Source organism: Echinops telfairi, unplaced genomic scaffold (assembly GCF_000313985.2).
Source record: "Echinops telfairi isolate 266 unplaced genomic scaffold, ASM31398v2 ScPeMD7_7468;HRSCAF=8506_0, whole genome shotgun sequence".
NCBI lineage: Eukaryota > Metazoa > Chordata > Mammalia > Afrosoricida > Tenrecidae > Echinops > Echinops telfairi.
The window spans coordinates 23,670,350-23,694,375 of record NW_022111369.1 but is presented as its reverse complement, the minus strand read 5'-3'; the positions used below and the strand labels follow the sequence as shown (position 1 = coordinate 23,694,375).

Below are 24,026 nucleotides of genomic sequence, written 5' to 3'. Positions count from 1 at the left end.
AGTGTTTAGAGTTTAAGCTCTGGTACATTATTGCCACGTGTAACCAAAGCTTCCTTTTTTTGAGACTGTTTCTTGTAAGAATGTATACATGTAAGACGTTTAGCAAATTACTACTATACTCTTTATATATTACAATGTATATTTCAGACACCACGTCATATCACGTCTATTACTATTGTTGCATTATCTAACAATTGCCCTGGTAAGGCCGAGAAAAGGAGTAACCGCGTGCTCCCGAAGCAGCAGCGGGTCTGATCCGCAATCCCAACCGCGCGCACCGGGACGTCTTCCTCTCGCGCACCCGCTCGGAGAGAAAGGCTCGGCTGCGTATTGCGTCATCACTGCGCGCTCCTTCGGTGTCTCTGAGAAAAGTCCCGGCCGGGCTACCGTCGCTCTACGCCAGCAATTATTATTGTCTTTCCCACCTTGTTACTTCGCACGGAGGCTGCTACTGTAAGTATATTGCGAGATGTATAAAACTAAGATGAAACGAGCAAGCATGACAAGAGACGACCCAGCACATCCGCACCCCTGAACCCTCCCGTGGGTCCCGGTCCTATCAGCTTCCCCTCAGCTGCGGTTGCGTCGCGTCAACTTCCGGGCGGGTGCCCGGCTGCACGGCGTCCGCCGCTCCCCTCCTTTGGCCCCTTTGTGTCCCCGAAGTGTCGAGCCTCGGGCCCCGGAACGTCCTCCCTCGAGGCCGAGCGCTCCGTAGTGCGGGGAGCCTGTCGCTGTGGGCGGGCGCGCGACCCGCTGGGGGGTTGGAGTGGGAACGTGCCCGCGCATGCTGGGGTAAGAGGATGTTGCACGAGGGTCAGCTTGCGATTCGAGCAAGGAGGGGTGGGGGTCGAAGGGTAATGAAAAAAAGCAGTAGTGCAAAATGAAAAGAGATACCTGGCCCCCCCTTTATGATTCTTGTGGCTCTACCATGAGGCGCATCCATCAGTCTTCCCGAGACGCTGGCATATTTGTAGGCCCTCTATTGCCTTGGGAATGAACGGCTAAGGCTTTGTGTTGTTTCATGGTCTCTTTTTCTCTTTATTTCCGCCCGCAGATAGTTTATTCTTAGCCCCAACCCCACAGCGTGGTGGTTTATCAAAATGAGTCTTTTCAACCTGGACCGTTTTCGTTTTGAGAAAAGGGGTAAGATTGAGGAGGCCCCCGAAGCAACCCCACCACCACCCCAGGCTGGCCCTTCTTCTCCCATTTCTCTTAGTGCTGAAGAGGAGAATGCTGATGGGGAAGTTAGCAGGCCAGGCACTCCAGATTCAGATATAACTGAAAAAACAGGTGAGTTACAATGTTGCAAATTGTAGCAAATAGTATCAAGGAATTGTTTCAAAGATGAAAGGCAAAGGGGGACTCTTTTCTAACTGTCAAATATACTGATTGTCTTACATTGTGTCTTTTAAAAAATAGATTTGGGATTGCTACGTACCTCCAAAGAGTACTCATTCATTTGCTTCACTTTTATGTAATGCTTAGTGGATGGCCCAGTGATAGAAGGTGAAATTAGGATTTAGAGCATCCTTAGGTCAGAATAGTTGCAACTCGTAGAGGAACATAGACAATGTTCAATGTAACACTGTTCAATGACAGATTTGGGGGCTCCCATTTGGCCAGAAGTATTTATTTATTACCGTTTTCCCTTCAAAGTATATTCATCTGCTTTAAGTTAAGCATTGTGCAAATGAATAATTACTATTCTTCACATTGAATGAATTTTTTTAAAGTAACCTCTTCAAGTTGTCTCAGACAATAGGATTTGAGACAGATCTGAAAATGCTGATTTTCATTTTGATCTACACTTGTCAGTTATGAGAGGTGTATAAATCAAGCCCTTACTATATTTTAGGCAAAGTGCGGATTGCTTCACATTTCATTTCATTGTGAAGAAAGCTTCTGCGATAGGCATTTTCCACATTTGCCAAAAGTGAGACCTAGAGAAGAAGTTCAGTAAGTGGCCCAAGGTCAAATGTTAGGAAGCTGATATAGCCAGCACTCACTTCTTAGCAGTCCGATCCCCAACCATAAGCCCTTATTCATGATATTATATGGTTATCTGTGAAGTGCAGATATAATTACAATAAGGGAATAGTAGACATTTCTATGCAAAAAACTCTGTATTTCACATTCATTAAGCTTCACTGATGGGCAATCTCACCTTTGATATCTCTATGTTTGATTCTCATCTAGTTTATGTAATAATGTCACATGGTTTCACATTCCCTACAGATTATAATTGGAATAACCTTTCTGAATACTTTAGTGGAAATGATTTAATAGATTAGATCGCGTAGTAATTGTGAGTCAAATTTTGAAAGACTAGCTATAAGGAGTTTTGAACTTGTCTGAATGTTGTGAAGGATTTTAAGCATTAGTTCTTTTTATCAACAGATAACGTGATTTGCATTATAGATTATGTGGTTGATGGCTTGACCTTTAGATACTTTATTATTATTTGCAGTGATTGTATTCATTTGCTTTCTTATGTAATTAGGAAGTGCAAGGAAGACCAAATATAGGGATTTTTGAGATATCTTAGAAGGTTCAATTTGATTTAGTTAAATATTCACCATTAGGTCACTTAAAATCTGGGACCCAGAGTTCTTTTTAATCTCTTAATGTAAAAACACTTTGTAAACGTATTCAGTGCAATGCTTTAAGTTATTTCTTGATATTGATATTGGGACATTCTTAATTGCCATGTTTAGCCAGATGGTTTTGTACATTATTTTGTGTCTGGGTAAACATCACTTCTATTTTCTTTATTGGGAATTGACTTTTCATTCATCAGATTTTCTTAGTAATTGAGATTGTAAGAATTGAATGGTAAGTCTTAATAATACTGAGAAGTATGAAAACTAAATTGATTCTAGGAATGGTTATCATTCTTCTAATGAGAGTGTAGGACTTTTTTGAAAAGATTATTGTAAGTGATTCTAGAAATTTGGAAAATTAAGTTAGATATTATGTTACAGGCCCTAGGGATCCTTTTTGGATAGAATAGTTAAAAGACAAAAGAAAGTTGTTTTGTAGAAGAGTGGTCAGCAGTTCAAAACCACCAGCCACTTCACAGAAGAAAGATGACATTTTCTACTCCCGCAAAGAGTTACAATCTAGGAAACCCCCAGGGGCAGTTCTGGCCTGTCCTGTAGGGTCACCCTGAGTCAGAATAGACCCAATGGCAGTGAGAGTTTTTGAGCAGTAATGAATGGTAATACATTGTTAGCCAGTGAGGTGTAAGGTAAGGTTTTATAATCTGAACTTGATGCTGGGGGTGGGGGGTGGGATGAAAAAGGCAAAAAAAAAAAGGAATTTGTGGGTAGGATTGAAATAAGATGAATGTTAGGTATTTAGGTGCTTGGGGGAAAATGGTGGTGTTTTACATTAGAATTGATGTTTAAAGGTCCATTGTAATTCACTGGGCAGCTGTCTTAGTATTTCAATAAGTATAATCCATTCACCAATTTAACTTGGAAGAGAAAGTTAAATTTTATGTTGAAGCCTGTAGAAAGATAAGATACTGAAGTTATATTGAAAGCCATAACGAGTTGGAGGTTGGGAGAATCATTGGGGTGTGAATATTGATTTTCCTTCCTTTTATCATCATCTGGTAACATTTATTATTATGGTTAACTTGTACGGCAGTTTTATCAAAGCATTATTCACACTATCTAAGGGTGGAAAGTGTCCATCAGCAGATAAATAGTTCATTTAATGGAGACTATTCACGTAGCCATTAAAGAGTCATCATTCTAACATGCATCACAATGTACATGAACCTTGAAAACATGTTGAGTTAAAAATGTCAGATTCCAAACATTGTGTGACACCACTTGAATGTAATATCCAGAAAAGCCAATTAAAAAGGATTAGTGTTCACCAGTGGCCACCAAGGGCAAGTGGGTGGGGAAAATAGGAAAGTTTTTATTTATTGGGTTTTTGGTAAGAGTGATGAAAATTTTGGAATTGGGTGATGGTGATGGTTGTGCAACACGGATCACATGCCACTGAGTTGTAGTATTATTACTTTTATACTGCACTGCGGTATAGTACCATATCTGTATACTACAGGTCTAAGGCAGCTCATATTGCAAAGAAATGCTAGGCCTGTTACCCTCACTATTAAGAGTTGATGTTCCTTACCTACTCTTTCAGTTACTATGCCATTGTTATAACGGTTTCTTCTTTTTAAAAATTCATTTGTTTTTGTTTGTTTCTTCCTTTTTTAAACAAACTTTATTGTGAAATGGGTAAAGGTTTACCGAGCAACTCAGTTTTTCACTCAACAATTCATATATAGATTGTTTCATCTCATTACAATCTTGTCCATGCAATACCATGTAGCTCACTGCCCTGTTGGCTGCTTCCATTCCTCTATTTTTCCTAACCTTTCTGAACTTTTTCCTTGAGTAAGTGCTATTCTTTTGATCTCAAGTGGTTGATTATTCTAAGTTGTGTGTACCTCCCCAGTGTACTTTAAAACCTGCCTGTCCTTTTGCTGAAAGTTGAACCACAGGAATTCATTTCCAGATCTGAAGGGTGACTACAAGTCATAGTCTTGGGGGTTCTACCAGTCTCTGACTAGTAAGTCTGTTTTAAATTTAAAATTTGAGTTCCATGTTTTTCACCCACTCCATCCAGGATCTTCTAAGGCACGATCCCTTCTAAAACAGTTGGTATTGTTAACTGGGCACCATTTAATTCTTGTTTTCAAGTCTGACGGCCAAGCTTCATGCGTCTCTTCATCCACTGGGCTGTTTGTTTCATTGTATCTTCAATTCTTTCATCTTTCCTCCAAACAGGAAGAGACCATTAGTTACATCATAGCTGCTCCATACCTGTTCTTGAATATTCCAAGCACCATGCTCTCTCTACTGATTTCCATTTGCTGATTCTTTTACTTTGATGATCTTTTATGTTTCTATGTTCTTACAACTCCTTCATCTGATTTCATATGAATGAAATGCCAGCTTTTAAGGAAGTCTTCACTGATTTCTCATTATGAAATAGGTCTCTTTCCTCCTATATTGTCAGGAGCCCTCTTGACACAGTGGTTCAGCATTTGGCTACTAATCAAAAGGCTGGCAGTTTGAACTCACTGTTCTGTGGGAGAAAGATCTGGCAAAAACTCCTTCCAGAAAGAGAGCAACCTAGAAAAGCCTATGTGGTAGATCTAAACCAGCTCCATGACACCCAAACAACAAACAACCACCTTCATATTACTCCTTTTTTCTTGATAGTATTCATTAGTACTTGAGATTTCATGTTTGTATTTTACGTCTCCCTCACTAGAATATAAGATCCATGAGAATAATAACCTTGTCTCCTGGATAGATGCGCTCATCTTTGATATCTGTATTTCCTTTGTTTCTCTTTTACTTATCTATCTGGAGCATTCAGAACAGTGGCTGGCATGAAGGTGTTCTCAGTATGCATTGAAGCAAGGAGGTTAGATGGATGGATGAGTTACTACTTTATACATAGTATATAATATCCCTCCCTATTTTCTGACCCTGAAGGTCCCGTAGCCATCAGGCATTTCCAGCCACACATACTTGCTCTCTGATATGACAGGCTCCCAAAAGCTGGTCTAAATCCACACCAAATTTTAGATTTGGGGGCCATATATTTAACCCATGTTTTTTCCCTCTCCATGTTTACTTTGCTTTCAATGTGCAGAGTCCTCAGTGGTTGTTATTTGCACATTGTTTCTCTTGTGTGTGCCTGCATGTGTGTGTCTGCATGTGCAAATGCAAAAACATTTGGGTAGAAATGACAAATGATTGAGATGGAAGAACCAACTATGTTTGGGGCATAAAAGTTAAAAATATGAGCAGAGCATGGGCCCCAGGAACACCAGGAAGAAAGGACATGCAAGTACATGATTAAACTCATCTGAAAAATCATGTCATAAGGAATGACATTAAGCAGAATAGAATCACAAATCTGATTCATAAATGTTTAAATTACCCATTATTCTCAGGAGTATCAGGAGAATTCACAGGCAGGTGACTTTTGGAGTGGACCATAAACAATTAATTATTGTTTATTGAGTGGATATGGGATGAAAGTATTAAAAGGTAGGGGGCTTCAAAAAGTCAGAAAATTTTCATTATTTTTTATATGCATATGTTGCTCTGATGAAAATGTCTATGATAAGTGCTTGGGTATGGAAGAGGAAGTAGCACACTTTAGATATGTAATAGAAGTGGAAACTTCTGTGTAATGAGGCACCTTTATATGTTATTCCAAGAAAGGTAGACTATATTTGATATGTACCATAAGGAATTTCAGCATAGGAAGAAGCTATTACCAGAATTGAAGTTGATGATAGGTAAGTGACAGTAGAGGGTTTTTTTTGACAGTAGAGTTTGAGAAGTAATTTAGGAGACTTTATAAGACATGTATTTGATGCCTTTTGCTAAGTTGAGTATGGAAGCTTGATAGATCAGTGTTCTTTGCTGGTCAGCTGGGCTGAAATAGGAATTGGGTTTAATGTTCTCAAGTGCCATTGAGTCAGTTCCAACTCATAGCAACCCACGGTATAACCGAATGACACCCTACCTAGGCCCGTGCCATCCTCACTATCCTTATGTTTGAGCCGATTGTAGCAGCTACTATGTCATTCCTGTTGAGGGCCTTCCTCTGCTTTTGCTGCTCCCTATCAGACACTCCCTTATCCAGGGACTGGTCACTCCTGACAGCATGTCCAAAGTATGTTGGTTGAAATCTCGACAGACTTGTTTGTTGTTTTTGCATTCCATGGTACTGTCAGTATTCTCTAGCCAGCACCATTTGAATTACGGTGCTGAAGAGTAGGAAGATACTAAAGAAAATGTCACATTTTTTTAATTACCAGTCATATTTCAGTAAAAGGTTTATATGAACATTAGAGTTTATAGCTCAGAGAATGGTCAGTGTCTGAGAAGTCAGTGTAGGAGTCATGTTCGTTAGAAGGAAAAAAAAATATCCTGAGTGGAGTGTACAGTGAGAAACATAAACATTTGTTCGTCCCCTTCAGGTGATGGGCAAAGGAAGGGAAAAGAATAAAAGTCGTTTGCAGTGTCCCCATGTGGATTAAGTCTCCAGTGAAAACACTCTAGCCATAGTCCAGAGATGTGAGTAGCGGGGCTTTCATACAGAGAACTTGGTAAAGTCGATTGTGGCAGATGTAGGGAGGTTACAGTGCAACACCATATCATTTGATCTCCCTTTGGACCCATTTTGCATTTGTTCTAGGTTTTGTTATTTTCTACTTTATTTGTGATTCAGGTTTTCTCATTTATTTTGTCAGTGTTGGATTTTTGTTGTTGTTACTATGTTTTATATTTTAAATCCAGACTAGGCCAATCTACATAGACCATAACTGGATTAATAATTATCTAGGGGCATGGCACAGGGGTAGTTGGGGGAAAGAGCAATGACTATAAGACAGTGTTCTAAAATTGATTGTGGTGATGATTGTAAATCTCTTAATATAATTGAACTGTTTAATTTCATGATATGTAAATTATATGCCAATGAAACTATTTTTTAAAATAAGGGTTAAAAGATTAGAAGAAAAATAGAAAATTATAGTATCCTGTAAGCCAAAAAGAAATGAGCGTTTTTAATTTGGTAAATGATAAGCAATATCAAATGTTGTAGAGAAGTCAAATTGGAAGAGGACTGACCAAATACCCTGGTAAATCACAGGTTAATGTCACTGAGTTGAAATCAACTTCATGGCATTGGGTTTGGTGTTTAAAGGTGTGGCTGACTTTTAAAAGGCAATTTTAGTAGAATTGTGCGTAGGTGGAAAATATTCCTTTAAGAAGGGAAAGAGGTAACTTGGGAAGGAAAGTTAAAAAAAAGATGGCTGCTTCACGTTTGTTGAAAATCTGTTGGCCAAGAAACCAGTGAAGAAAGGTTGAAGGCAGGGAGCTAAAGAGGGCCATCACTGGGATGGGAATTAAGCAAATCTAGCCACTTCGTTGGTAGTTGCTGTGGAATCAGTTTTAACTTAAAACTGCTTATGTGAGGAGTAGAATGTGGCGCAGGGTTTTGTCTTCATGGCTATCTGACTTTCAGAGGCAGGCCTCCAGGCTTGTTATCTCAGCCACTATAGTGGGTGGGTTCAAACTACCAACCTTTTGGCTGATATTTGAGAACCACCCAGAAATTTTATTGCAGAGGAAAAGGGACAGCTTTTTTCCTAGCGGGGTGGGAAAGTTAAGGTTTATTCTGCCAACCTGGCCGATAAACACATGGGATTAATTGAAGGGCAGAGAGATAAATGGCTGGGTGAGCCTTGCCTTTCTTTTTCTCTGGCTCTTGCTCTCTGATGGTCGGACCAGTGTGCTGCTGCCTTATCTGGCAAGGCTCACTTCCTGCAAGACATCCCAGGGGGGAAGCCGCATGGACCTACCCTGATGCAATCTTGGGTGCTAGCAAGAGACCAAAGAACTAGAAAGGTGAGACTCACCAAGCCATTTATCTCTCCACCCTTCAGTTAGTCCCACATGTGTTTATCAGCGAGGTTGGCACAATAAACCTTAACAATCTCAGTACTACATTTTAAATATATGTGGGGCTTCAAAAATTGGTGGAAAAATTCTGCTATCTTTCAATTCCATTTTTATGTAAGCTTTTTGAAGCACTCTCCTGTGCTTTTTTTGTTTGTTTGTTTTATAAATCACTTTATTGGGGGCTCTTACAGCTCTTGTAACAATCCACACATCAATTGTATCAAACACATTTGTACATATGTTGCCATCATCCTTTTTTTTTAACAGTTTTAACAGTTTTATTGACATATAATTCATACAATTCAATGGCTTAAATATATTAAGAAATATATATATTTTAAAAAGCTGCATCATCACTTCAGTTGATCTTAGAACATTTTCTTCTTTCTTGTACTTATTATGATTATTTTTAATCATTTTTTAGGGGCTTATACGACTCTTATCACAATCCATACATACATCAATTGTATAAAGCACATTTGTACATTCATTGCCCTCGTCATTCTCAAAACATTTGCTCTTTTCCTAAGCCCCTGGCCCTCCTGTGCTTTTACCTCTATTTTTCGTCTCTGCCTTTTAACCTTCTATACTTAGTTATTGTTTTCATTATAACAAGTGTTTTGTACAAATTAAATGGTAACAACTCATTGTATAGTGTGGAGGGAGTCTTTTGCTTTTGTTATCTTTGTTTAATTTGGGGGATTATTGTTGGAGATTCTCCCCACCCTCGCCATGAGGGATGTGCAACAGACCAGCAATGGGAACAAAGCCAGGAAGTCCCTGAGGAATCCCAGTTGTACACTTCTGCCTCTGGGGGCAGCGCTCGGCACCTCATCTGAACTGGTTGGATGTCACGCACAAGGGGGCCACACTGAAAGTCTAACGGTGTAATGGAGTGGGGCATGGGGCAATCAACTCCATCCCTGACTGCAGGAAGAGCAATGGTGACTTGTAGGAGGAGCGCCTTTTGGTCACGAATGCCGTGGACTAAAAAGGTATAAGAGCTTTTAGGTAAGCAGGTCCCGGGATACGGAACCCTGAAAGAAAAGGGGATTGGTCCTGCTTGCTACTAAATAGAGATACCCAGCTACTCTGGGTCAGGATATCAGTTAGACTTAGAACTATAATAAGGTCTTTCCCCTTTTTTGCCCCTCTTTTTCTCTTTTGGTGTCTGTCTATATAAGAGGCAGGATAAGCAATCCCAAGGAGATACCAGCAGGACTGATCGTTGAAGGGGAGAGGGGGAGAATGGTAGGGAGGAGGTGGGGTGTGTGTGTGTGTGTGTGTGTGTGTGTGTGTGTGTGTGATGAGCCACCAAGGACAGGGATAGGGGAATAGCAAGGGTTCTAAAGTTGAGGAGCACTCCTGGTGTTTTAGATCAATTGAAATGTATCTGAGAGGAATACTGAGAGATGAATGACAATGGGTAAACATGATAGTGGGACAGGAGGAAAGAAGAAGAAATTAATAGATAGATAGATAGATAGATAGATATATGTATATATATGTAGATATGTATATATATAAAGATTAAATATTTCTCTATGTAGGTATTTATGTAAATTCAATAAAGAAGCAGATGGACTTTGGGCCTCTACTTAAATCTTACCTCAGTATAAGAATGATTTGTGACACTCACCTTCCCGACATGATCACTGAAGACAAAATAGGTGCATAAGCTAATGTGTTGAAGAAAGCTGATGGTGCCTGGCTATTAAAAAGTCATAGCATCTGGGGTCTTTCAGGCATGAAATGAAACAAGCAGCCATCTAGCAGGGAAGCAACAAAGCTCATATGAAAGAAGCGCACCAGCTTGTGTGATCATGAGGTGTCAATGTTATCAAAAGCTCAAAAACAAGCAATCAAATTGACATGAAGGATCATGCACAAAGTGGAGACACAAAACCTACCTGTAAGATAATTGGACAGTCCTTTACAGAATGGCCACATGGAAGGGATGACAAATACAGGGAGCTGTATTGCACGGATGAAACACAAAGCTGTCTTTTATTTTTTGATATTTCCTCCCCTTACTATTATGGTCTTTGTTTTACCTCATTAACTTTGTTAGACCTGCATATGTTCATTTGTATAATAAGAGTGCTGGATGCATGAAAACCAAAATATATAATCTTTCAGAAACAGTAATGGGAGTAATGATCCCCTGAAGGTACAGAAAAGGGGGAAAGAGAGCTGAAAGCAATGGTTAGTGTATAACCCCATTTAAGGGGAATGAATAACAGAATTGTAGGTGAACAGATACATTGGATGGTGTTAGATATGGCAAACAATAATATATACTAAGGGTTCCTGATGGGGGGTAGTATGGCAGAGAGAAGGGATAAAGGACAGCTAATTTCAAAGAGTGCAAGAAGAAAAATGTATTGAAACTGATGGTAGTAGCATTTGTACAATTAAGTTTGATCTAATTGAAATATGGGTTGTGACAATATTTGTGAGAGCTCCCATTTAAATAATAAAATAAAATACACCCCACCCCCCAATAAATGAAATGTGCTTGTCTTCTCCAAGATATGCACCCCTGTGCCTTCTTGACTTGATTTTTCCATCAGTATTGCCTTGTTCCCTGCAGTAGGAATGTCTGTTGGTTTGGGGGGACCTTAGAACATTTTTTTATGGCAGCAACTTAATGGTCATCTTCCATTCCCCCATCTTGGAAATTTGATCCTGGGTGTAGTGAGGGCTCTTCTGTCAAAGTATTTTTTAAGAGATACTTATTTGGGGGGTAGTGTATGCTTCATGGGCACCAGACTGTCTCTACCGTGTTGCTTGGCAGAGTAGGTTAGTGGATTCCTGACGTGAAAGTATAAGATTGCTTTCATCATACAATATTTGTCCTTCTGTGTTTGACTACACTCAACATAACGGTCTCCAGAATCGCCCTCCCTGTCATGAGTTGTTTCATCAGTCTTTTTTAGGGATGCATATTATTCCATTTTGAGTACCAAAGTTTTTTTTAATCCTTTCTACTGATGGGAATTTGTGTTGTTTGCAACTTCTTGCTATTATGAACTTTACTGCAATGACCATGGGAGAACATCCATCTCTTCATGATCTGTTTCTTATTTCTTTGGGGTATTGCTGGATCATATGTGTACCTCAATTTTAAAAGTGACTAAAGTGTCTTATTAGTGTTGTGAGGTTTTGCTTCAGTTTTTGTTACCAAAAGAATGTCATTACCATCTGTGTGGAAAATTTTCCTGTAAATAGATTGAAGGGGACTGAAGTAATATTTTATTGATTGTCAAATTAGTCTCCATTAAAACTTTCCTGTTTATATCAAACTATGGAGCATGTTTCTAATGTCTTGTTTTTCATATCTGGTCAAGATGTGAACCTTTGTGGTATTTGTAATTGAGCTCAGAGTCAAAAGCATCTTATAGTTGTTTGTTTATTTTTAAGGTTAAATATATGTTCCTAGTATTAGCTACCTAGAGTTATTTTGTCTGTGTTTCTTTTTTTCTGAATGCTATTTTGTAAACTTTGTTTTGTTTTTAATTACCTGTCTGCCTTTACAAGTAAATGAATTTGACACATTGGTGTGATTAACCTGGTCACCCTTTAAGACTGGAGTTGTGGGTCCATATTAGACATGCATTTCTTGCTGCTGCTGCTAATTCAATTCTGATTCATGGCACTCCTATGAAAACAGTTGAGAGTAGAACTGCTTTGTAAGGTTGTCAAGGCTGTAAGGGTTATAGTGTAACCTTGTAGAAGCAGATGACCACACTGGGCTTCAAAGGTGCTTCTGGGAGGGTTTGAATCACCAACCTTTTGGTTAGGTGTCCAGAGATTAATCTTTGGTTACCCAGGGATTCTTGTTCACTACTGTTTTCTTCTAGTGCAGTAGTTCTCAACCTCCCTAATGCCACGACCCTTTAATACAGTTCATGTTGTGGTGGCCCCCCAACCATAAAATTATTTTTGTTTCTACTTCATAACTGTAATTTTGCTACTGTTATGAATTGGGCGACTCCTGTGAAAGGGCCATTCAACCCCTAGAAGGGTCGCAACCCACAGATTGAGAACTACTGTTCTAGTGGATCTCTGGCTTTTTTTTTTTTTTTTAACTTAAAATGCTATCTGGAATTCATTTTGGTATAAGAACCTAAGGGTGATTCCGTTTTCTCCCTACTTCTCAGTTACTAATCATCCTAGAACCATTTATTTAAAATTTCCTCTTCCAATAGAATTTCAGTATTATTGTTTAAAATTGCATATACATAAAAGGGCTTCAGAAAGTGTGGGAAAATGGAATTAAAGATAATGGAATTTTTCTGTAAATTTCTTGAAGTGTTCTCATATTTGCATCTTTGGGCTATTAATCTGTTTCTTTATTTTAATGTTAATTTCCTACATTCTTGTAGTGTCTGGACATGTATATGCTATATCCATAATGTTGATTAAAGTATGTTGGCTTTCTTCCTTATTGACCTGAGTGGTATAGAAGTGGTGGTCTCTGTGCTTTTTTCTTTGGTTAATTTCCATATGACTGAGATTTTGCTTGTGTGTTTCATTGTTTTATGACCAGAGAATACGGTCTCTTATGGTTTTTTTTGAAATTTTTTGTTTGTTTGTTTTTTTTGAAATTTATTGAAATTTTCTTTTTTTAAAAAAAGTAAATCATTGATTTCTGTAAATGTTTCAGTCATGCTGAAAAGAAGACAGAAGATACACTCTACATTTAGATTTAATTATGTGCCAAGTTAATAGATGAGTTTTACTGTTTACATTTATCACTTAAACTATGTCACAAAGTCCATTTTTGGGATCCTGACACCACCCCCACCCCATGTGGACTAAGGAGGACATTTCAAGTTTCACTCATTAGACTAAACAAAAACAAATTAGTAAGCAGACTGTCCCATATTTCTCCCATGGAGTATCTAGTGGGTTTGAATCATTGACCTGGCGGTATTCCAACCCTTTATCTCACAAGACTTCCAGAACTCCTTTATATCACTCATGGAAGAGCTAAAATTGACTTTTGAAACTTTTAGTTTTGTCTATCTTTGTATCTTTCTTTGTGTTTATAGTCATAATTTAGCCATATCTCTTACAGTGCGTCCCAGTCAACATTTTTTTACTAAAACATTGCTCTAAAACAGTGGTTCTCAACCGTCCTAATGCCCTGACACTTTAATACAATTCCTCATGTTGTGATGACCCCAACCATAAAATTATTTTTGTTGCTACTTCATAACTGTAATTTTGCTACTGTTATGAATTGGGTGACCCCAAGACACACAGGTTGAGAACCGCTGCTCTATAAGAAAGCTTTAAAAAAAAACTCATAGAATTAAAAGGTAAAGGGATTTTTTTCATTGAAGACCCCCTATCTCTCAGCTACTAATCAAAAGGTCTGTAATTTAAACCCATACAGTGGCTTTGCAGGTCAAAAGACTCTGACCATGTATTCCCATAAAGATTACCACAACCCAAACTCACTGCCATTGACGATTCGATGCTGACTCATGGCGACCTCATGAGGTAGGTAGAGGTACCACTGTGGATTTCTGAGACTGCAATTCTTTGTGGGAGTAGAAACCCTTTTATTTCTCTTGTGGAGTGGCTAGTGGGTTGAACTACTAACCTTCCGCTTAGCAGCCCGGGGCATAGCCCACTCTGCCACCAGGGCACATCCCATAAAGATTACAGCCTCAAAAACCTTATGGATAGGGGTAATTCTACTCTGTGAGCTTATAGAAACAGCTATTTATCCTACTTTTTTTTAGCACATTGCTCTATTAGAGCTTACCAAAAAAAGAGTCTCTTATTTGCTGGTGGTGGTGGTTTTGCATTATATTTCCTTCAGTGTTTATTCATTTAATTGTTATTAATAGGTAGTGGAGATATGTTTTTATTATAAATATAAATTCCATTATTAAAAGCATCACTCACAGGTTTAGCATTTTTGCCTTTTTAAATACGAATGGCATGACATTCTACAATCTATTATTTTATTAATCAACCTTTGCAAGGGCAAATATATGAAATAATTCAAAGGAACTGCCTTGAAAATGAGTTTCCATGTTAGAGAATTGAACCGCATAGCAAAGCACAGGATAGGTACAAGGGTTGTTTTTTTGTGTGTGTGTTTTTGGGTTTTTTTTTTGCTGACTTCATTCTGCTTTGGGAGATTGCTGTAATTTCTAAATCATCAAATTGATTTGGTCTGTTTCTACAAGGAAGGCAGTGATTGTTCAGCAGTAAAATTGCCTGTTTCCACGTAGGGCACCCTGGTTCGATTGTCAGTCAATGTATGCCAAAAACACAGCTGCTATTCATCTGTCCATGGTGGCTTACATGTGACTGGACGGTCAGTATCTTTCACTAGTAGAGGTAAAGGTCTCGAGATCTACATCTGAAAACTAGCCAGTAAAACCACTGTGGATCATCACGATTCAGTCTGCTGTGCTTGGGTCCGCTGAGTTGGGAGTCAGCTTTACAGCAGCTAGCAACAAAATTTCTGGGTGATCGCATATTTTCCAGTAGGGACTTTTTGTTTTCTGGTTGTCCTTGATCTTGGACCACTCATTAGCAGGCTTGAATACTTTCTTGTTGCTTTTGCAAGATCGTGGCAGTGTAGTGGGTTATATCTTGGGCTGCTAACTGTAAGATAAGCAGTTTGAACCCACCAGCTGCTCTGCTAGAGAAAGATGAGGCTGTTGAATACTGAACAGCCCTAGAAGCCCCCGGGACAGACACTTAGTCCGTCCTGTAGGATTTTCATGGATCAGAATTGACTCAGTGGCAGTAATTTTGGAGTTTGAAGCCGTAGGGATGATAATATGTACAAGAGATTGGAAAAACTTGGGGCATAAGGTTATCTTCTTTTGTGTATAACACTAATGAAAAATTTCATTTGGAATACTCCCTGGAGTGTGCTCTTGCATCTACTAATAATATAGGTTCTCATTATCTTCCATCCTTAATATATGGCAGATAGCCTTTTTTGTTTGTTTTCATTCAAAAGGACAGACTATTTTCCTACAGTATTTTTATTATTCTCTGATAAAACAACAAATTATGTATCATAACAATGTCCCCACCTCTTGGTGTCAAGCTTGCAAGAACAGCATCACTCGGTGAGCAAGCGATGTTATAAAATAACGTGTAAGTTAAAGGCCCACTAAAGTGCAACATGGATCAAGAAACTTTAACAGAGTGCAAACAAGTTTATTCACAAGGTTTCATTGTAGCTAACCTTTCAGAACTACCGCCTATGAAGTTTTCATTTAACATCAAAGAAAACATCCCTACTAAGATCATTAAAATAATCCTTGCTCAAACCATGTATGTGTTTGAAGATTGGTTTTCTTTATAAATTTACAATTAAAGCAATATACTATAATAGATTAACTGCAGAAGCGGAAATGAGAGTCTAGCTATCAATTAAAATAGAGCTTTTCATAAGAGTGAAATAATGCTAATCTTACTAGAATTTTATTAGTTTATATAATTAACAGAATTTAGAGTTGTCTTCATTTTGCTGGCTGGTAGGAGCCCTGAGAGGATAGTGGATTATGTATTGGCCTCCTAACTGCAGTGTCAGCAGTTTTGCACCCCACCAGCTCTCCAGTGGAGGAAGATGAAGCTTGCTGCCCCCGTGCAGGCACAGTCTCAGATATCCACAGGAGCAGTTGATGAATTAACTCCATGGCAGGCAGTTAGAAGTTTGGTAACATAGCTTTGATTTGTTCCAGTGCAGTATTTCACTTAGGGCACGACAATGGACAATGCTAAAATTATTCTTTTGGGAAAATGTGGAAATTGCCTTTCAATTTTTTTGTTTTTAAAGATCACTTTATTGGGGGCTCTTACAGCTCTTATAACAATTCGTACATCAATTGTATCAACCATATTTGTATATCTGTTGCCATCATTATGTTCTAGACATTTACTTTCTATTTGAGCCCTTGGTATCAGCTCTTCTTTTTTCCCCTCCCTCCCCCTGCTTTTCAATTTTATAATTGGGATTGATTGCACTGTAGGGAGTAAAGATATGTCCATGTTTTAGAGTTCTCCAGAGGAAACTGTAATTATGTAGACTGATTAATGCTAATTTATAAATGTATCTCTTAAAATTCATAATAATGATTGCTATAGGTTTGTCACAATTAAAGGAAGCTTAAGACTTTTAGCATAGATTTTTAGATGTATATTTTCTTTATGTGCTTCAGGAGTTATTAGGATTAAATATTTGTGCTTCACTTGAAGACTTGATAATAATCTTGGAAGTAGGTAATAGTAGTGGTGTTTGTTGTTTTTCTTTCTTAACTTGGCATCTTTGAAGTAGAGATTTATTCTGACCATTGCTTTTTAAAGTATAATACTAGATGATGGCACTAGCTATTTAACTGGATTATGAGTGCTTTTAATCTAATCATTTCTACCTTGGAGTTTTTATTGGAAGAATAATTTTAGCACTGGCCCATTGGTATAAGAAGGAGGTGACATTGTATAATGCTGTACTCAGCAGTTTTGGAGAGACAGTTGATGCCAATTGCTTGCATAATAGCCAATGTTGATTAGATGCTTGGGCCATGTGCCAGTTGTTGACCTAAATGCTGTATGTACAGTATCTGATTTTATATATATGTACATTTGTCGCTTAATTAGGTCACATTGAGTCAGCTCCAACTCCTAGCAACCCTGTGCTGCTGCAACCCAGAATGAAACGCTACCTTGGTTCTGTGCCGCCCTTACATTGTTCTTACATTGAGCCTATCTTTGGGGACAGTGTGTCATTTCTATCTCTTCGAGGATGATCCTCCTTTTCACTGACCCTCTACTAAGCATGATGTCTTTCTCCAGGGACTGGTCCCTCTGATAATGTGTCCAAACTACATGAAATGAAGCCTTGCCATCTAGCTTCTACGGAACATTCTAGTTGTACTTCAGAGACATAACTGTTTTTGTTCTTTTGGCAGTTCATGGTACTTTGGATATTCTTCACCAACACCACAACACAAATGTATCAATTTTTCTCCAGTCTTTCGTATTCATAGTCCAGCTTTCACCGTGCCTGTGAGGCAATCAAAAATTCCATGCCTTGGGTCAGACATAACTTAGTGCTCAAAGTGACATCCTTGCTTTTCAACACTTTAAAGAGGTCATGTGCAGCAGATTTGCCTGGTAAAATACACCATTTAATTTCTTGACTGCTGCTTCCTTTGTGTATCCAATTAAAATGAAATCCTGGACAAGCTACATCTTCTCTCCATTCATAATGATGTTGTCTTTTGGTCCAGTTGTGAGGATTTTTGTTTTCTTTACGTTGACTTGTAATTCACATTGAAGGCTCCAGTCCTTGATTTTTATCAGCAAGTGCTTCAAGTTCTCCTTGCTTTGACCAAAGCAAGGTTATCTGCATATCTCAGGTTGTTAATAAGGCTTTCTCCAGTCCGGATGCATCTTTGTCTTCATATAATCCAGCTTCTTAGATTATTTACTCAGCATAAAAATTGATTTAAATTACGTAGTATCCCCATTGTTTTGTTTGAATGACCACATCTTAGTCTGGGGATGGATTTCCCCTAAGGACAGTTAAGTGTTCTGAAATTCCCATTCGTCACAGTAATATTCATAGTTTGTTATGATCTACTCAGTAGTCAATAAAACACAGGAGCTGAACAGAAAATTTCCAAGGGTTGCTCAAGACAACCAAATAAAGCATCATAGCAAAATGTACAAAGTTAAAAAGCCAAAAGGAGGAATATACTGCCGGTCTCACTGTACATTTGTACATATCACTGTAATGTTTTACTTGGTGATCATGAGCTACCCTTGGAAATGTTCTCTTTAGATCTTTTTTGTTTCATCATTTCTTCCACTTGCTATAGGTACTCTGCGTTTAAGAGCAGGTTTCAAAGTCTCTTCTGATAACCACTTTGGCTTCCTTCTTATGTTTTGTTCTTCTTTTCTTTTTTTTTTTCTCTTATGTTTTGTTCTTGATGTTGTCCCACAGCCCTTCCATCATTAGTGTTCAGTGCCTCAAATATGTTCTTGATGTTTTGTAAATGGAGCGGGGCTGTATTCATCATCATATTTTGACTAATTTGGACTGGTTTTTATTCTTGTTTCATTTTGTTCAGCTTCAACTTAGAACTTGAATATAAGCAATTGATAGGCTGGTCCACAGTCATCCCTGGCCTTCCTTTAGGCTGGTGATATCGAGCTTTTCTGTTGTAGTTTCCCATAAATAGAATCAATTTAATTTTTGAGTATTTTTCCTAACAAAGTTCACTTGTATAGTCATTAATTATGTTGTTGAAAACATTTGCAATGAATAACTCACTGATCTTGCAAAATTCTATCATGTCATCCCCAGACTTGCTTCTATCGTAAAATACATATATTTCTATTATTCGTTTCTATTTGTTTCCAACTTTTGCATCCTAATCTCCACTATTTATTAATGCATCTTGACTGCATGCTTGATCAATTTCAGACTGAAGAAGTTGATAGAATTCTTCAATTTCTTCACTGACTTTAATAGTTGATGTGTAAATTTGAAAAATAGTTACATTAATTGGGTTTCCCTGTGTATGCTGCATTATATTTAAATAAATTTTAAAAAGAACTTCAAGAAAGGTTCTTTTTGTTGATGAATGTGACACTGTTCCTCTTGAATTTATTAGTCCTAACAGTGTAGATCACATGATTGTCTGACTCAATGTGGCCATTACCAGTCTGTCCCTTTAAGCTCACTAAAGACATTTATCAGCCGTCGTGGTGGTGCGGTGTGATACGCATTGCACTGCTAGCTAGAAGGCCAGCAGGCCAATCCCACCAGCTGCTCTGACCGAAAAATATGAGGCTATCTGCTCCCATAAAGATTTACATTCTCAGAAACTTTATATAGGGTCAGTATGAGTATGAGGTATTTGGATGAAAATCAGTTTTGGAGGGTAATGCATAGGATATTGATCTTTATGTGAACCATTTCATTTTTGACAACTTCTGATTTTTTAAGAGATTCAGATATTGTATAGTCCTTGTTCTGATTCTTAATGGATTGTGCACCCATGTCGTCCCATTTTAAGTCATGCGTCTCATCAAGTTAACAGTCCCCAAAGTTTTTCTCTGTCCATTTCATTAAAGTCATTGTTAGCTTTAGCACTGGAAGATGAACTTCTCAAGTTGGCAGACACTTAAAATATTACTGAGGAAGACCTTTTCAAAGCTGAGTTAGCCATCATGACAAGGATAAAACTTTAAGGTCCTTCATTTACTGCCGGGGAAAAATATTTGAGAAGAAATATTTGTAAACATCTATTAATATTCAGAACATGGAATGTAGTGGGAAGTATGAATTTAAGAAAACTGGAAGGCATCAAAAATGAAATGGGACACAAAACTCAATATCCTAGTGATATTCTGCATTAGTGAGCAGAAATGAACTGATATTGTCCATTTGTATCAGATGATTACAGTTTACTGTGCCAAAACTGACACACTCCAGGGGAATGCTGTTGTATTCATCATGCAAAAGAACTTTTCAAGATCTGTCTTAAAGTACAATGTAGTCTATGATAAGGTAATATCTATATACCTAAAAGGAAGCCCAGTTAATAATGATTAATTCAAATTTGCACAAAGCTATTGATTGAATAATTTTATCATTGTCTTCAGTCAGAAGTTGATCAAACATTCTTTCACAATGCATTGATAATTATTGATGATTGGAATTCAAAAGTTGGAAACAGGAAGGGACAATAGTTGGAAAATAGGCTTTGATGATAGAGATGAAGCTAGAGGTTTCATGATAAAATTTTGGAATACCAATAACTTCTTTAACTCAAGTACTTTTCTTTTTCAACAACACATTTGATGGCTGTAGACATGGACTTCTCCAAGTGGAATGCACAGAAATTAAGTTGACTACCCCTCAGAGAAGAGGTAATGGAGAAACTAAAACTAGATCAGGGGCTGACTATGGAATAGACCTTAAATTGTTTATGTGGGAGGTCAGGCTGAAAATTAAGCAAGTTCCACCTGAATCTAGAATATATCTCAAGAATAGATTTGACATGTTGAACACTAATCATTGAAGAGCTGTGGGATGACAAGAACATTGTATATGAAGACAGCAAAGATGAAGAAGAATGTATGGAAGATTAAGAACATAGAGCATTTAAAGCAAATAGAAGAAATGGTGGAATAAAAGGGCTGAACAGAAAAAACTCAAGGGAAGCTCAAGACAACATAGTTTAGGGTAATGTACCTTTGTAACCTGGAGTTAAAATGCAGTAAAAGTAAGAATATGCTTAGCATATTTCAAGCTGAAAGAACTAAAGAAAAAATTAAAGACTTGAGCGGCAATATTGATGGAACCTATGGGCAAAGTAGTGAACCATACATGAAGCATCAAAGGAAGATGGAAGTTATACACAGTCACTGTGCCAAAAAGAATTAGTTGACATTGAACCCTTTCAAGAGGTTTTATTTGATCATAAACCAAAGGTATTAAAGAAAGTAGTCTAAGTTTCACTGAAGGTATTTGCAAAAAACAAGAGTGCAGCAATTGACATAGCATCAGTTGAAGTTTTCAACAAGCTGATGAGGCACTGAAAGCACTCATCTATGCCAAGAAGTTGGAAGTCAGCTGTCTGGCTAGCCAACAAGTAGAGATCTGTATTTGTACGCATTCCAAAGGAAGGCGACTCAACAGATTGTTGAAACTATTGAACATCATCTTTAATATCACCCACAAGTAAGAATTTGCTGGAAGTAATTTCTTTTAATCATTTTCATGGGGGCTCATACAGTTCATAACAATCCATACATACATCAATTGTGTAAAGCACATTTGTACATGAGTTGCCCTTATCATTCGCAAAACATTTGCTCCCCACTTAAGCTCCTGGCATCAGCTCCTCATTGAAAGTAATTTTTAAAATGGCTGTAGTGGTACATTCACAAGGAGCTGCCAATAACTGAAGTCAGACTCGTTAGATGAGGATGTGAAGCAAGGAAATCCCATTGCTGACATCAGATGGGATGTGGGTGAAACCAGAGAAGACCAGAATGATATTTAATTGATTTTGCAAAAGCATGCAATTGTGTGAATCATAACACATTATTAACAACATTGAAAAGATTAGGAACTCCAGAACACTTCAGTGTGTCCAAAGACTCCAGAGAATGAAAGAAAATGAAGTGTGTCACATGTCACTTTAAAATCAGGAAAGGTGTGTCATGGTTATGTCATGGTTATATCCTTTTGCCGTATGTTTTCACTCTGTATCCCTAGCACTTAAGCTGAGAAGCTTGAAAAGAACCTGGCCTCAGGACTGGAGGAAACCTTGTTAACAACCTTTGATATGCAGAGGACAAGCCTTGCTTGCTGAAAGAGGGAGCACTTGAAGCATTTGCTGTTGAAGATCAAGTATTGCAGTTCTCAGTGTTTATTACAATTCAGAGTAAAAAAATAAAATTCTGACAACTGGACCATTAATGGATACACAATGCTTGTGATACTAGCAGCAGAAAAGCCACAACACAACACAGTGGCTGAATCTGCTTCCTAAGATCTCTGTAAAGTTTTGAAGAGAAGGATTTAACTTTGAGGACTGAGGTGTACCTGACCCAGGCATGATCTTTTCAGTTGTGTCACATTCATGAGGAAGTTGGGCAATGAGAAGGAAGACTGAAGAAGAGCTGGCACGTTTGAGTTGTTCTGTGGTGAAATATATCTGCAGTATATGTATGCGGACTGCCAGAAGAACAAACACGTTTCTCTTGAAAGAAGTACAACCAAAATGTTCTATAGGAGCAAGGATAGTGTGATTTCATCTCACATATTTTGGAGTGTCAGGAGTGACCAATTTTTTGAAAAGGACAAAGTGCTTGGTAAAGTAGAAGGACAGTGAAAAAGAGGAAGACCTTCAACATGATGGATTGCCATAACGACTAGCAGTGGAGTCAAATATGACCACGATTGTAAGGATTATAAAGAACTGAGTAGTCTTTTGCTCTGTCATACATGTCACTATGATTCAGAGCTGAATCAACAGCTCCTCATCATTATTACCATATATACTCGAGTATAAGCTGACCTGAATATCAGCTAAGGCACCTAATTTTACCCCCCAAAACGGCATTTTAAAAAATGTACAGAAAACCTCGGCTAATACTCGAGTATATATGGTACTACTACTTTGAGGAGGCAGCACTTTCCCAGTTGTATTTTGAATGCATTCCAACCTAAAGGGCTCATTTTCTGGCACTATGTCTGATAGTGCTCACCTATTTATGTTTTTCAGTGACTAATCCCTCTTCCTTCCTAATCTGTTTTGCATTTAGAAGCCCCTTTGAAACCTCTTTACCTTGTGTGACCCTGGTGTTATTTGAAATAACAAAGTTTGAAGCATCACAGCAATGTGGAAACTCACAGACTAGTGAGGGTATATTAGTCCCATTATTATGTCTTTATTTTACAAGAGTGGACATTTATCTTTGGGGGAGATTATATAACCTAGAGATGGGATTGGCCCCTCGTACTTTGGACTCTAGAGCCCATGTTCTCTTCTATAAGAATTGAGTACAAGAAATAAAAGCAAAAGAGAAAAGGAGTAGAATGTAAAAACACAAACCTGTCTACTTTGCAGTTATTCCTGAGGTCTTATTAGTAAGCATTCTCTGGAATGGAAAATTATATCAGATCTGATTAACCTCTTTCTTTACAAAGTGGTATAGTTCTGGGTGTAGGGGGGGAAAAACAGTAGATAAAATTAGGATTTTTTAGCAATGATTGCAGTCATCAAAACCAAATTCATTTGTTGTGTTCTTGAATTACTCAAAGTACTTTACCTTATTTCTTTTGCAGAAGATTCTAGTGTTCCAGAGACTCCAGAAAATGAAAGAAAATCAAGTGTGTCATATTTCACAAATCAAAGAGGAATACAGTATATTGATTTATCTTCTGACAGTGAAGATGTTGCCCCAAATTGCTCCAGTCCAGTTCAAGAGAAGACATTCAGCAAAGATACAGTGATTATTGTGTAAGCCCTGGCATCTGAAGTTCCCAGATTCATTCTATTCATTTTGTTAGCATATGTAGGGAATGTTTCAGGAAGAAATTAGTTTAAAGTATTTTGGTGATTTTTTTTGTTTGTTTTTACTGTCTTGGGTATTTCGTATTAACAACTTAAAGATCTAGAGAAACAAAATGTGGTTTTGTTTCTGGATAATTGTGATTTTCAATAGAAAGTTTAGCGAGATTTAGAAATTTTCTTTTTTTTCTTAACTCCATTGATAGGGAAATTATTTTAACAGCTATCTGTGATGATTTATAACTGCTCTGTTGGGTTTTCAGTTTTTGTGTCAGATTATTTTATATTTATTGAATATGTTCTATGAGCCAGACACTGTGTTATGATTAAGACTATAGCAATAATAACTGATCCCTTCAACACCTCGTGATCACACAGGCTGGTGTGCTTCTTCCATGTGGGCTTTGTTGCTTCTGAGCTAGATGGCCGCTTG

General features: G+C 37.9%; 1 protein-coding gene across 3 annotated transcripts in view; it reads left to right on the top strand.

The window, feature by feature from the left end:
• Nucleotides 1-403: 403 nt before the first annotated feature.
• The window catches only part of SMARCAD1 (SWI/SNF-related, matrix-associated actin-dependent regulator of chromatin, subfamily a, containing DEAD/H box 1), a 95,916-nt gene continuing 72,293 nt past the window's right edge, over nt 404-24,026 (top strand). Inside the window, exons 1-3 of one of the 3 annotated variants that reach the window (XM_045284206.1) lie at nt 404-453; nt 1,055-1,290; nt 23,368-23,542. In XM_045284206.1, coding sequence (XP_045140141.1) covers nt 1,101-1,290; nt 23,368-23,542 — 365 coding nt within the window. In that variant the 5' untranslated portion in view covers nt 404-453; nt 1,055-1,100. Of the gene's footprint in view, nt 454-706; nt 793-1,054; nt 1,291-23,367; nt 23,543-24,026 lie in introns of those variants that run through there. The other 2 variants (XM_045284205.1, XM_004703265.4) reach the window with 2 other exon arrangements.